General features: G+C 49.6%; 1 protein-coding gene across 3 annotated transcripts; it reads right to left on the bottom strand.

Moving 5' to 3' along the window:
- Positions 1-28: 28 nt before the first annotated feature.
- DCTN2 (dynactin subunit 2) lies at positions 29-14577 on the bottom strand. Of its 3 annotated transcripts, XM_032420441.1 has the most exons (16): positions 14294-14488; positions 13302-13370; positions 9546-9554; positions 7078-7083; positions 4615-4711; positions 4379-4440; positions 3958-4056; positions 3329-3489; positions 2984-3134; positions 2583-2648; positions 2331-2369; positions 2074-2151; positions 1915-1986; positions 1584-1686; positions 1381-1472; positions 29-482 (listed from the first exon to the last, which is right to left on the bottom strand). In XM_032420441.1, the coding sequence occupies exons 1-16, from the start codon at positions 14327-14329 to the stop codon at positions 396-398; spliced, it is 1227 nt and encodes a 408-aa protein (XP_032276332.1). In that variant the 5' UTR covers positions 14330-14488; the 3' UTR covers positions 29-395. The 3 variants fall into 3 exon arrangements, with proteins under 3 accessions (XP_032276332.1, XP_032276333.1, XP_032276334.1); XM_032420442.1 differs by lacking the exon at positions 9546-9554 and having other exon boundaries at positions 14294-14487; XM_032420443.1 differs by lacking the exons at positions 7078-7083; positions 9546-9554 and having other exon boundaries at positions 14294-14577.
- Positions 14578-14768: the final 191 nt, after the last annotated feature.

Genomic DNA, 14768 nt, shown 5'->3' with positions numbered 1-14768 from the left:
TTCCCCAGGAAACACAGCAGGGGCCACACAGAGGACAACAGCATTTAATGGTCAGAAACAGTTGTACAGTACTGCAGCCAGCCCCGGGAGCTGTGCTGGAGGACAGGACCCAATCCTTCCCCGCCCCAGGCAAAGCAGTACTGGACGGGAACTGGCGTGTGGTGGGGCCCACGTCCCCGGGGCCTGAGGGGAGACCACCATCTACTGTCTCCCAGCTACCACTCTGTATTCCTCAGAGGAGGGGTGTAAACCCCACATGCAAGAAGAACCCCTTTGCCCCCAGTGTCAAATGGTATGGGGATGCGAGGGTTATAATTAAGGGGAAACCCTATGTAAGCTGTTAACAGAGTTCAAAGGGGTAGGGATTACCCCTGTTCTCCATCTCCTAAAGGTGCTCACTTTCCCAGCTTCTTCATCCGTTCGTCAATGTTGGCAAAGTTCCCCTCAACTGTGGACAGGTTCTCACGCATGGTAGTCTGCACCTAGAAAGTCACAGAGATGTTTTACTAGGCCCAGGCGCTTGCTTGGGTGAGCACCTGAGAAATGCTCTAAGAGAAGAGAATGGAAGCACAGCTTATGGGACCCAGAGCGGGCAGGTTAGAGTAGCAGTTTTCAGAGTATCCTTGGAGTACGACAGACCTAGTTTAGGGACTGCCAAGCAGGCAGGACTCAACCAGAACCATTCTTTTGATCTGTTTTATATAATGAGGAACAGGTAAAATTTTACTGAAATGAGAGTTTTACTGGCTCAAAAGTTTAGAAAACTGCTCTAGAGGCAGAACATACTAACACTTTATATATTTTTTCATTTATCTTGATGGTCCTGTGGTGTTGGTCTCTCAGCTATAATTCTGCCCCCAGCACTGAAAACAGTGCCTCCAAGAGAAACCGAGGACCATGTGCTGGGCTCTGCTAAGAGTGAAGGGGAAGCTCGCTGCCCAGCGTCAGAAAACAAGCAGCACAGCGAGGCTGGAGCCCGCTGTTCATTTCAGAGTCCGTATTCCTCCCAATGTGCCGTGCTCTGGATATAAGCACATCTGGCTGAGGACCCAGGGAGGGGAAAGCTAAGCCGAGACTATAGAAGAACAGGGTAGGTATTCTAGGAAAAACTGAGGTTCACTGGACTCCCTAACAATTCTCCCACAGTATTTCACCTAATCCATACAATCCTGAGAAAGGTATAATTTTCCAGATGGTAAGATGGAGGTTCACAGTTTAAGTTGTCGAAGGTCCCACAACTACTGAAAAACAGTGGAGACTCGAGCCAAGCCCTTGCCGCATCATGCTACTACCCGGGCCAAGGCAGAACCCACTGAGACAAAGCTGGAGAAGCTGGTCTGCTAGAGAAGGGAGGCAGCAGACCAATAAAGGGGCACACACCTGGGTCAAGAGGGTGGTGTTGTCCTTGAGGGAGCTAGCAATCATCTGCTGTGTGGTATCCAAGTGGGTCAGGAGCTGACCGAACTGCATGGCTACGAAAGAAGGTAGGAAAGGCATGGGGGACATTAGAATCCAAGAGGGAAGGAAACAAAAGCTGCCCGCCTTCCCATTCCTCTTAGCTCGCCTGGCAGCTGGCCTCCCACCTTGCTCATGCAGCTGCTTAATGGTGACGAGTCTCTGCACCAGCTCAGGAAGGGTGGAGGCAACGGGGCTCCAGCGCTGGACGGTCTCATAGAGCTGGTGCACCTGGGGGGACAGGACAGGGCCCGGAGGGGATGGCCGAGCCAAGTACACACGGAGCCCGCGCTAGGGTGGGGCAGGCGAGAAGCACCGCCCTATCTCAGCTGGTAAGAGCTCACGAAGACAGCATCTGGGATTCGATGCTCTCAGGCTTTGGTGAGGCCACCAGAATGACTTGGAGAACACGAGGGAACAGGAAAGGGTATAAAGATGGGGGGAAGGGCGCTTCCTGACCTTGCTTTGTGTATCTGCATCTTCTACAGAAGCTTTATGCTTGGCAATCTCATTCACCTTTCCCAGGACACTCTGGAAACAGATTTTAAGGTTGATAGGGCACCCAGGGCTTCCAAAGTCCCAAGCTACCTGTAATCCAGTTTGCCCTCCACCTAATACCTGTAGCCGAGCCTCCACTTGGTCCAAAACTGCAAGGTCCAGGGCGTTCACCTTTGCTTGCAACAGTTCTACAGTCTCCTGGGGGTGGGGGTTGGGACAAGCTTCACGAAGGGGAAAGGATCAGACTAGGAAGAGGCCACCCAGTATTCCACTGGAGGTGATTAATATATAGCTATGGACCCTAAAAGAGTTCTCCAAACAAACCCAACCTCAATATCCCCTCTGTAATCCAAAAATCTGGTTCCTCTTATACTCACCATAAGACAGGCTCCCTGTAGACCTGCTGAAAGGGGATTCTGGTGGGGAAAAGGAGGAAAGAAATCAGTGGTTCTTGGATCTCCACCTGATTACTACCTTCTCCCATCCTTTCTGGTTCTAGCTGGTGACCCACTGGCTGATCTGATAACTGAAGACCTTCCCACCCTCCCAGGGTTCTGTGGAATGCTATGGGTGTTAGGGATGAGGGTGCAGGATCCAAGGGTCAGACTAAGTAGAGGAGAGCACCTGACCTGAGCATCCTGATCACAGCGTACAGTTGCTTCCAGCTCTGTTAGGCGCTTCTCAAGTTCTGCAACCTAGGGTGAGGAAGGAAGTGAGATTCGCCATCTGCCTCCCTGCTGCTACAGCGGGCACTAAGATCCTGCTCTTCTCTGCTTGTCTGCTTGCCATTCCCCTCGCTCCTCCTCTCCACTCTGCCAAGGGACTACTTTCTCTGGAACACATCCCTAATCGCACTCTTAAAATCTTAACTGAGAGTAGATGGGTGAGGGAAACATGGAGAACGAGACATCAAGAGGAATCAGAAGCATCCCCAGCACCCTCTCCTGAGATCTGATCCCTTGGAGGGAGGGAGGAGAGTCTTCAGGGCCACGTCACCCTAGCCCCCCAACCTTCCTACATACATACTTACTTTGGCAGCTTGAGAGAACTTGTCCTGCTCAGGCCGAGAATGTAGTTCGTAAGTGACAAGGCTACTATCTACGGGAGTCCCGCCGGTGGTCCTTCCCCCTGAACCAGTTCCTTTGCTGTTTTTGGTTGCTTCCAGCTGCAGCAGCAGGCGCCTGGGCCAGGACACCGAGTGATAAGATCAGGACTTGAAGGATGCGGGCCAGCCCAGCCACTCTCTCATTTCTGCCTCACACTCAGCACTAAGGAACAACTAGGCTACCTCTCCCCTTAGTATCCTGGCCAGTACCTGGCTGAGGCTCCCTACGCCCCAGTCAGCAATGATTTCCCAACAAAGCAGGGCACCCACTTAGCCAGAGCTCCATCAGGGTCAGTAAGGTTGATGGCTGCATCTGGTCCCAGCAGCTTCTCCAGGTGGGAAGCAAACAGCTGCTGCTTCAGGGCTGCCAACTGTTTAGCCAATACCACGGGGGTCAGCTTCTCTTCAGTGGCTGACTCCTTCACTGCTGTCTGGTATGAAAAGAAGTAGACAATGAGGGGTGGCAAGGGGGAATCAAGACCAGAAAAAAGGGGGCGCCTGGGTGGCTCAGTCGTTAAGCGTCTGCCTTCAGCTCAGGTCATGATCCCAGGGTTCTGGGATCGAGCCCCACGTCCGGCTCCCTCCTCGGTGGGGAGTCTGCTTCTCCCTCTGCCCCTTCCCTTGTTCATGCTCTCTCGTGTGCTTTCTCTCTCAAATAAAATCTTAAAAAAAAAAAAGACCAGAAAAAAGGATCAAGGCCCTTAAGAATGGCTGTGGCTGGAAGTTACTGGATGGTTCTTACCCACCTGTGGCACTGAATGTAGATTTATTTATATTCCTAAACCTAGGAACCTCAGCTCCCTTACCCAGGAGCCTCAGGAACCTTTCTCCTCCTGCTGTGAGGTCCTCCTCTGCTATGTAAGTCAGAGCACAAAGGGGAGAAGGGAGTTTATAGTTACCTTGATTTTCTCAACTTCAGTCGTCAGCTCTTGGACCTCATGCAATAGTCGCTGGTACTTTTGCTGGGGTGTCTCCTTCACTCCCAGGCCCTCTCCAAGCTAGAGAGCAAGTACACACAGTGAAGTTACACCTCTCGGTACAGGGAGCCTTCTCAAGAATTTAACCAAACCCGGAGCCTAAGTTGTAAGGGCTTCCTGTCCAACTCAGAATCCACAACACCGTTACAGAAAAACTGGAGGTAGCTGGAGGCCTGCAGACTCTCCGGAGCAAACAGCAGGGGGACTAAGCATCCTCACTTGTACCCTGCTGGGATTCTCAGGACTCCCAAGGAGAGAAAAACTCAGAAGCCTGACTGTATCCCTTGATGTCCCTCCTAACTAGGATCACTGCACCATTCCCATCAACACACACACAACAAACCATCTCATATTCTCCAGATTCATATCCTGTTCTCTTGGTTTTTCCAATACGATCTGAGAAATCTGCCAAGAAAAGAAGATGGAATTGAGGGCGTGATCGAGGCCCGGGGCAGTCATGGTCTCAGGTGACTGTCAGGGCTACCATGAAAGATCTCCATGAAGGACCCTTTCCCCGAAGCAAGTCACTACGGTCTGATGATAGGCCTCCCCCTCAACCAGTTTACAGCCCAGTCTCACCAAGGCCCTTTGTCCCCACTCTCTTGTCTTTGAACTTGTCATAGGCAGCATTGGGATTGACAATGATGTGCTCCACACTTGTGCTCGTCAGCTCCTCCTGCAGGAATAGGTAGTTCAGGCCAGAGGCAGATTCATTCTCACCCTAGACTTCCCCGACCCCACAAAATCCCCAAACCACTAGAGGAGACTGGGCCCTATGTTCCCAAGGGAAGAGAAGGGCAGCTCCATTCCAAGCTGCTGACCCAAGCTCAACCTAGGAAACGGAAGCTTCCTGGTAAATTTGGAGTGTCAGTTGTATAAATATTAACACCCTGATTCAAGGAACACAGGTAGCATAACCTCCCCGCCCACTGTGTACATAAGCCTCCCCCTCCCCCCACCCCACCCACCGGGGCCCTCCCAGTTACCTGGCACACACCATGCACTCAGGGCAAGAAACCAACCTACCTGTTTGAACCTCCCCCTCCCAAAGGTCAATTTCCTTGCTGCTGAGGAAGGACATGTCAAGCTAACCTCCCATCCTTGCTGGGGGGAAAGAGGAAGGGTGGCAGACAGTCCAGCTGCTAACTCTGAGGGTGAATATGCTGCTGAAGGGAAGATACCAGCTCTGAGATACAAAAGCGAGGCTGGGAGAGGGCCTGACCAGCAGTCCTTTGTTCAAGGCTGCCATGAGGCTGGGGAGTTCAGGGTATAGAGAGAAGAGGCAAGAGATTACTGTATTATTTTTTAAGGGACGTCTTAAAAGCAATAACAGAAGTACTACCTGCTTGCCAAGAGGACCCACGGGTGAGGGCCACGCCTACATCCTGACATGGAGGTAGCCCAGCAGCTTCTCAAAGAGAAGCTGCAGCACCCGCCTCTTCTCCCTGAGCCCTCTGTTCTTGTCTCAAGCACTGAAACTCTCCCATTAGCAGGGAGCATGGCAAAGAAAGTGATAAAGAAAGTTCACCCTAGAAACAGTAGTGGAGAGGTTCCCTCCTTACTAGATACTGACTGGCTGTTCAGATTCCAACAACTACACCAAGACCGGGCACTTTGGACTAACACATCTCCTTCCCTGGTCAGCAGTCCGACAGCTCTCACTACATTCCTGAAGGAGGGGGGAGGAGACCCAGGAGTCCTGTGCTATTGGGGACGACAGCTCCAACTTCCACAGGAAGCAGGCAAACTGAGTCTTCTTTCGTTTAACAACCGTTCTCAACCCTGCCTGCGCATTTGTGTCACTTACAAAATGTAAATTTAAAAAAAATTAAAATTAAAAAAAAAAAAAGGAGAAAAAGAGGCCTGGGTTCTCCTCTGTAGATTCTGATTTCATTATCATTCTGGGGTAGGGCCAGGAGAGTAGGCCAGTTGAAAAGCTACCCAGCTGATTCTAACGTGCGCCAGGACTGGACAGAGAGTCTCTGCCTGAATGTGGGTATTGGGGGTGGTAGGGGATGATAATGGAGAGGCATCATGAAGAGCAGCAGAAGCTCCATCCTTCATCTCTGGTCTGCTATTAGAGATGGAATCAGTTGAGTGGCAGCTTTAAAAATAGGGAAAGGAGGGAGTAAGGAGAAAACATCAACTTTGACATTTACCTCTTCTTCAGGGAAGTGCTGAGCAGAGAGGCAAGAGCTAAAGATTAAGGGAAAACAAAAGGGCTCAACGTCCTATATGCAAGGGCAAAGAGACAACTGAGCCCCAAATTATTATCTCTTTAATCTTCTCTGAAATGTATGGCCAGAGCACCCACAGGCCAAATAACTGTGTGGCGTCTGGCCTCTACAAAGTGTTTGTCTGAGAAGGACTCCTGACCAGGAGAGACAACCACCTTCTAAGTTCACAATCAAGAGTATGCCACTCCTCCCTGTGATTGCCCCAGTCAAGGCCAATGAAGTAGAAATCCATTTTTAAAAGATCCTCTTAAAAAGACAAATGGGAAGCACAGTCTATAGACCAAGGAAGGAAATTAATCATGGCTGCCATCTGTTAAGCCCTCATTATGGGCCAGGCACAATGCTGATGAGAACGTACTTTCCTACACACTTTCCTAAGCAGGGAAGGGGTCGGCTGAGTAGAAAAGGGTCAACATACAGAATGTGGGCCTCAGAGGTCCTGGACAGTGACAGGAATGAACAGTGCTTTCATCTCACTATTCCCACTTAGGACCACGCCTTGGTCAGGAGAGCTGCCTGACACTGGCGTCCCCTCCAAGTCTCTCCAAGGATGTGGTCCCAGACACCCAGATGGCTGACACCCTTCTGTCCTCCAGCGGCACCCACTCCACCAGTGCCTCAGAAATCTGGGGGCATGGGCTGGGGACAGTGTCATTACAGTGATTCGGAAGATGGGAAAAGGCTGTCGGCTGGGGGTGGGGCTGGATAGAGGGATTAAAGATTTAGCAGAGACAAAAGGACAGAGAAACAACTGCCCATCACAGCACACCCCATTAAAAAGCAGATGAAAGGTCAGGCTTCTTACCAGCTCCTTGTGGTTTTCCCCAGAGGTGAGAAAATCAAAAGAGTTAAAAGGAAAGGGAGTGGGGAAATGGGGGTGAGGGAGGGGAAAAAAAAGACAAAATTGTTATTAGCAAATTATCACATGCACTATATGATAGCTTCAAACACACTGCACCATAGGGCCCAGGGGAGCCTAGCAAAATTTGGGGGCCAAGAAATTTCAGCTGGAGTCACTACAAGAAGAACTTGGGACCCTTTCCTCTCTGGTGGTGAGAATGTCATGAAGCTCTGTCATTAGAAGCAGTGTAAGATTATCTGAGAACTAGTGAGATGCTGCAAGCCAGTGGGGGCATGGAACAGCAAAGTGGGGGCGGGGGGACAGGCAGAATGTGAAGCAGAGGCTGTGGGGATTCTAAGGACGTGGAGCTGACTAAGGGTCCGTAATTCTCAAGGGGGGCCTTCATGGTTCAAGTCTCGCTGTCTCTTGGTTTCTCTAGTCTTGAAGAATGAGACATCTGGATGGCGGAATCGGTCACAATGAGGGTGCCCGCATGGGTGGTTTGATACGACTTTAGGTTAAGCAGAACAAAATATGTCAGGAGATAGTGAAGTACCCGTTCTCATTCTCTGCTGCCAGAGGAGAGGCAGGGCACGTCCTCGCCCCTCAGATAGGCCAGTGTGTTTGTATCCATCTTGATTAGTTGGTAACTCACCCCCAGCACCGAGGGAACCAGAGCAATTCTGCCAGGATGTGCGAGCACAAAGAATCCAGAGGACACCAAGATTCACAGCTACCAGCCCATGTGCAGAAAATGTTTCTTCCACCCTCTGCTCACAAGATTCAGAGGTTAGAGGGTGGACAAGGGGGGAAAGGTGAGAGAACTTCAAAGAGGCCTTCTTTTAGTCCAGCCACAGAGATAAGCCTCTCCCTTCTAGGCAAGATGGGTAAGGAACTGCCAGGAGGGGAAATCTAGCTGTATGCCCTGCCTCTCCAGGAGCTCTACTGATGGGCACGTAGAATCGTGGAAGGTTGAAGATGGTTATGTATATATGACGATGCATGGTGGGACAAAGACAAGTGCTTCCTGCCCCAGAGAGTTCAGCTAGACACACCTGAGCCTCAACCTCTCCGTCCCCTGTCTGATGCCAGGGTCCAGCTAAGCCAGGACTCCTGTTTCAGCTCACAGTCAAGGCAGATCCAGACCCTGTGGTCTACGGTGGGATGTCTCTGCACAGAGGGAGTGTAAGTACTCACAGGTGCACACATGCAAACACACAAGGGGAGGCACACACACACCACCTTTCTCTTACTTGCCCTGCCAAGCTAAAACCAGCTTGGGAGAAACTCAAGGAGAGAGAGAACAATGAGCTGTAAGTTCAAGTTCAAATCATGAGGAACAAGCAGAATGCGGGAGGATAGAAAATCAAAGAAAAGGAAAAATGGTATATTAGTTTGTAAATAGTATATACCACCTTCAGGTCTGTCCTTTGGGTGCACTGTGGGATGATGAGTTTTTAGGCATAATTCCTATAACCTAGAGTTTTAACAGTCACCATGGAAACAGTCCATTCAGCCACCTCGATTGGAAAATTCTAAGTGCCCTGATCTCAGGTACCAGCTTACCTGGTACATGACTCCCAGTCCCTCTCACTAGTGGACCCCCTGACTCCCCAGGGCTGTTTGGCTAAATGGCTGTGCCTCAGAGGGCAAGACCTGAGGTTCTAGATCAGACAGGGAAAGAGGCCACTGCTGCTCTCTGAGCCTGTTCAGGCTCTTTGCCAACACTGCAGCCAGAGGGACTTCAGAACCATGATGACAAGGAAGTTGGAGAGTGCTGTAGAATAAAACTGTCCAGGATGGATCAACATAATGCTGACCATCCACCCATTTCTAAAGGAGGGGTACAGAAACAGAAAGACTCATGGAAACACAAATAACCCACATTACTACCTTAAAATTACATACAACGCTCCTTTCCCATCCCATTTACCTTTGTCTAAAGGCTTAGCACAGGGAACATTAAAATGAGTTTTCCCCAGGGATAGTCTACACATAGCTAAGAAGTGAGGACTGTGACTATCCCCCTTGTTCTCTACCCTTGTCTAGAATGGCTAACAGTTACTTCTTTTCTCTTAACTTCATTTCCGTCTAAGGAGGAGAAAGCCAACCCCTTCTAACTTCAGCCCCTAAATGCCTCATATGCAAAAGCAGTCCTAGCCTCCATGTTTCTATTCCATCCTCCACTGGACAGTTTTATTCTGCAGACCTCACAAGGGAAAGAGACAATGATTCATGGATCAGAGTTGTACTTCCAAACCTTGATTAATGATTTTTGAACACAAGGCCAGCAGGCCCCTTAGTGACCCAGCTAGGGACTCGATACAATTTAAAATGATTAGCTACAACAATAGTACAGTGACAAGAGCATTGCATGCGAGATGGCAGATGAAAAAAAAAACATGCAGAAAAGAAGCATCGAATGGTCTTACTTGTGCAAACTAGTGTCCAGGCAAGGTGGTGAGGAGGGAGGATGGGGGAAGCATTAGGAAAAACTCAGGTAAGTTCCAGAGTGCCAACAGTCAGTGAACACAATCAAGCAAACTCTAGGATATCTCAAACTATAAGGAAGAGAACGTACTGTTTCTCATCTCAGGCTGGTGGAGTGTCCAGCAGTATCTCCCCTTTGGAGAACAAGCCTCTGCCAGGACCCTGTCAAACTGTGGCTATAGGTCATTTCTTCCCCTTTCCCATGGCATTGGAGATGGATAAGGCATCAAGGGAAAAAAACTATATCCTGTTTCTAGTGAGATTTTCTGAATTTACTCTCCTTGTTCCAGCAGTTCAAAAGCCAGGAGCACAATGCCTCACAGACCCAAGGTAGACTGTGGGTCCAGCAGGGAGGAAATTCCAGTCGGGAATTAGCTTTCCTGATGAGACATTTTAAGAAAAGTCTCCAGGGGCGCCTGGGTGCATCAGTCGTTAGGCGTCTGCCTTCAGCTCAGGTCATGATCCCAGGGTCCTGGGATCGAGCCCCGCATCGGGCTCCCTCTCCCACTCCCCCTGCTTGTGTTCCCTCTCTCACCGTCTCTCTCTCTGTCAAATAAATAAATAAATAATCTTAAAAAAAAGAAAAGTCTCCAAACAAGCCCATCGTCCAAATCAACCTAGGAGTGTCTGACATGCAGAGACGAGATTCTCCTACATTGAAGAGGAAAGGGCTAGCCTGTGCAGCCGTCTGGCCCATTTATTTTATAATATTTTACTTCCTGCTAAAATTGTTTTAAAGGAATAGTAGGAAAATCAGGATCATCTTTAGCAAAACTAAAACCTTTTATACTACTCTCCTCCCCCCTCTTCTCCACTATGGGAATTGCAATACTTTTATGTTTAAATTAAACTAGCAATTACAATCTTTTTTTTTTTTTTTTAAAGATTTTATTTATTTATGTGAGAGAGAGAGAATGAGAGAGAGAGCATGAGAGCGGGGAGGCTCAGAGGGAGAAGCAGACTCTCTGCCGAGCAGGGAGCCTGACGTGGGACTCAATCCTGGGACTCCAGGATCATGACCTGAGCTGAAGGCAGTCGCTTAACCAACTGAGCCACCCAGGCGCCCGCAATTACAATCTTTAAGGGCTATGAGAGGACATTATTTCCTTCAGCAGCTCAATTTTTTCCACAGTGGAGCAATCAGAGGAAGGAGGTTAAAAGAGTGAGGGTCAACACACTTTGATTATTCCTTTAAATAAAAACCTGGAGATCCCCCAAAAGGTTCCATTAGAAGCTGGTCATATTGGTTGTCTTCAGGGAAGGGATCTGAGTGGTGGCAGGCAGGGGTGGGAAGAGACTTTTGTTCTATGTGCATATATTATCTATTTTAAAAATGAATCCGATTAAAGTTGAAAATAATCTGGAGACTAAGGCAGAACATTCTGTTGTCAGGGGTTAAGAAGGTGACTGAAAACCTCATGGTTCAGCCACAGTACTGGTGATGTGCACTGTCATCGGGCTAGGTCTTGGGAAGGCAGGTGAGAGATAGGCAGCTAGTGAGAATCCAGGCCTCACAGACATGAGGTTTCTGGACTAAGTACAACCCACTTCTCTTCAAGTTGCACATTTACATCAATATTAAGAGCAGTAACAGAACCGTTACCCAGCTGACTTCCCGAAGGCTGCCCTCCTAAGGCCCACAGGGACACCCAGAGGCCAGAGACATTAGCTGACATCAGTAAACATCTCAGCACATCCACCCCTTCCTGAAGCAACTGAAGGTCTCCCCATCCTACTCACTCCTGCCTAGTGATGAAGACTCATTTAGCTGAGCCTTAGGTGACGGAGGCAACTCGACTCTTCTTGTAGTTACCATCCAGCTCCTATGCACTACTATACCATCATCCTGGGCAGTATGCTGCAGGAAATGAATACTTCTGGTATCCCTCCCTATCAGCCGCCCCACTAGGTACTACTGAAATAGGCTGCTCAGGCTCCGTGGGGAGAAACAGCCAATCAGGGCTGCACATTCAGGTGCTTCCATGCCTGTCACCTTCTTCTTAAGAAATGTCTCAGTTCTTTCAAAAGGAAAACTATAATGTATTTTTTGTTTTGGAAAGGGGATTGCTGTGATACTGCCCATTCATATCATAGTCAGTGACAAATGGACAAACTTCCATTTATTATCTCACCATGAAGCCGTGATACTTTATAGGCTGAGGCCTAGGCCCAAGTTGAACAGTCTCTGAAATGGGTTAGAGGACTGAAGTCCTCAGCTTATACACTCCTGCTCTGTGAGGTCAAAGACAGCTTCCTAATAACATACATCTTGGAGTGACAGGTGCACACCCAGGTCCTGGAGCAATGACAACATCAGCGTTATCTCCAGATATTCAAGCTTGGGGGACAGACTGACATGCCAGCAAGTACAGAAGCCACAAGGAACACACCACTGAGAGAGGAGACAGGGAAGGTGTTCCCACAAAGTAGGAACCACTTCCACATGGGGGAAATCAAATAAGGAATAAGTGAGTACGCCAAGCCATACATTAGAAGCCAGCAGCCAGCATTCTCCAGGACTAACCAGCCCCACAGACAGAGCCACGGACTTACAAACAAACATACGGAGCCTGCTTCATCAATGTGACCTTAGCCCAGCTCTCTTTGGAATAGAACCTAAACCACATCTTGTAAAAAATGCTAATAGAGGGGCGCCTGGATGGCTCAGTCGGTTAAGCATCTGCCTTTGGCTCAGGTCATGATCCCAGAGTCCTGGGATCGAGCCCCGCATCGGCCTCCCTGCTCAGCGGGAAGCCTGCTTCTCCCTCTCCCACTCCCCCTGCTTGTATTCCTTCTCTCGCTGTCTCTCTCTCTCAAATAAATAAAGAATCTTAAAAAAATGCTAATAGACCATTGTTCCCCTTGGTACTTATACACAAGTTTTTACTATGTTGATTTCCATTCACTCCATTTTGTTTAGTCCATGTTTCCTATCCTATATGTATCCTAACTCCACCACCATTAGTCTGGGGCATCCTTAAAGGCAGGGACATTTCTTCCTCTGCATTGCACAAAACCAACACAGAATGAATACATTCAATTAACAGTGCTAAGTGGTTCCCCTCATGGTTAAAATGTGTCCACAGCTAATTTCTTCCTTAGAGTTCTACTTAGATCTGAAAGTACTAAGGGACTCTCCTTTGCTGCTAGAAAATATTTATGTTCTTCCTCAAATTTGTTTTACTCTGACCAGATCCCTTATCTTTCTAAAATCACATCATTTTCTCACTCCTTGCTCAATGGATACTAGGTGTTCAGGAAAAGGACTATTCCTCTATACTTCAAAATCTAGCTCTTGGTAGGATACTAATGAAAATGTATCAAGTGAAATATTTTATGAAATCAAAGGCCTAGTTCCTAACCTCAAGTAGTTTATAAGTGCTCAGGCTTCATGATTCATTACCGTAGACTAGCACCCAGGGGCCTACCTAAATCACTAGTCCCAAACTAAACTGTTTTGAGATACTTCAACTTTTATTTAAAAGACCCAAGGATCAGGTCTTGTTAGTTGTGATTCCACCAACATGGCTCTCCGTCCTGGCATTGTTCACTGGTGGCTGTAAGCCTGCAACCTACATACCTCCCAGGCTGGGTTGGCATACCCACTTATTGCTGTGGCTTGCCAGAAAAGGGAAAGGGTCTGCCTGGGGGAGAGAGGTCAGGGTCCATAAGAGTCCTGAAGCAGCACATAGTCTTACCGCATCAAACTCGGCTTGATCATCCTCGGGTAGGTCGCTGGTTTCATAAACATCTGGCTCGTTCCTGGCCTGCAGACAGAAGTAGTGACCACCCCACCTCATTACCCAGCATCCACCAATACCCCTGGACCCACTCCATTTGAATAAGCTAACAGAGAAGGCAGGCTGTGAGGCCAGGATTCTGTCCCTTCTCTTCCACCTGCCCACTGAACTGTATGTCAGTTCCCATGTCTTAGAGGGGTGGGGATGACAGGAGGCACAACTGGGACCTCATGGTAAGTGGTGAAAGTAAGTGATGACAAAGATGTGACCCTGAATATGAATGGGGGCGGGCTCTTGGCAATCATTATGTCCAAAGTAGGAGAGAGCTATCTTCGAATTAGGCCCTGTACACCATTACCCTGGCACAAAGGTTGAGAGTGACTCAGGACCTTAGTATCCAAGGTCCTGTGACCCAACCCCCACCCTTGAGAATGTAGGCAGGGCAGCACAAAAGGAGGGTACAGGCTGGCATGTGCGGGGGGGGCGTGGGGGGGGTCCCAGAGGGCAGAGTTCTCTATCTGGCACTAGAAGGGTTCTGTCACGGTAACCTTTTCTTTGGCAGGGTGAAGGCCATCACCAAGTGGCCTGGTATGTGTGTTTGGGGTGGGGATGGTGGGGGGAGGGGCCTTATGGGGAGATTTGGGGAGACACGGGTGATGCTGACACGGATGGTAGAAACACTCGGGCACAAGTGGTAAGCCCCCAGAGACGATTTTTGGGCGGAGAAACCGGCCACTGCCGGAAAAGGGGCCTGGTAAGCCATTCCGCGGCCGGGCCAAGTCGGGTCGGAAGAGTTCGGAGGGTACTGTGGCCCGCCGGGGAGCCAGAGGCTGGAGCCCTGGGGCGGAGGAAGGGCTGCAGGCGGGAGGGGTCACGGGTTAGTGTCTGTTGGGGGTCCTTAGTAGGTCGGGGGTGCGGTCCTGGGGAGCCGGGGTTGGCCCTGTACTCACAATGCCGGGAAGGTCGGCGTATTTAGGGTCCGCCATGGCGGCGGCGAGGCGGGGTTGGGGGACCGGGGCCTCGGTGAGCCGGGGCCGGTGTTCGGGTAGGGGAGAGGCTGGGTCCGGGTCCCGGGCTAAGGCGGCGGCAAAGGGAGCGGCGGAGGAGGCGGAGGAGCAGGAAGTCTCGCGACAGGAATCGTACAGGAGAGAGAAGGGTAAGGCAAAAGTCGCGAGAACAGCCCGCTACCACACCCCTGGAGAGGCCGGGATTGGCGAGAATACGGCCAGGGAATGAGGTAATGGCGGGGGGACGCCGCCTGGGATTGTGGGATGTGTAGTCTTGGACCACTCGGGTTTGGACGGAGAACGACAATAACGCGCCTTGGGAGTTATTTCACACGACTTATTTTATTTCATTTTTACATCAAGTCTATGAAAAAATATTTTATAATTCCTGTTTTTCAGATGAATACGTTTGGGCTTC

The sequence above is a fragment of the Phoca vitulina genome, unplaced genomic scaffold (assembly GCF_004348235.1).
Source record: "Phoca vitulina isolate PV1807 unplaced genomic scaffold, GSC_HSeal_1.0 scaffold23, whole genome shotgun sequence".
Taxonomy (NCBI): Eukaryota; Metazoa; Chordata; class Mammalia; order Carnivora; family Phocidae; genus Phoca; species Phoca vitulina.
This window is presented reverse-complemented; position numbering and strand designations above follow the sequence as displayed.

What these genes read in the sequence shown, in the direction of transcription:
- DCTN2 (XM_032420441.1), bottom strand. Translation starts at nt 14,329, where the DNA reads ATGGCGGACCCTAAATACGCCGACCTTCCCGGCATT. An exon ending in AGTGGGGACAAAGGGCCTTG is followed by an intron (nt 4,441 to 4,614) that starts GTGAGACTGGGC and finishes TTTTCTTGGCAG; the next exon opens with ATTTCTCAGATCGTATTGGA. An exon ending in CTGAAGTTGAGAAAATCAAG is followed by an intron (nt 3,490 to 3,957) that starts GTAACTATAAAC and finishes TTTTCATACCAG; the next exon opens with ACAGCAGTGAAGGAGTCAGC.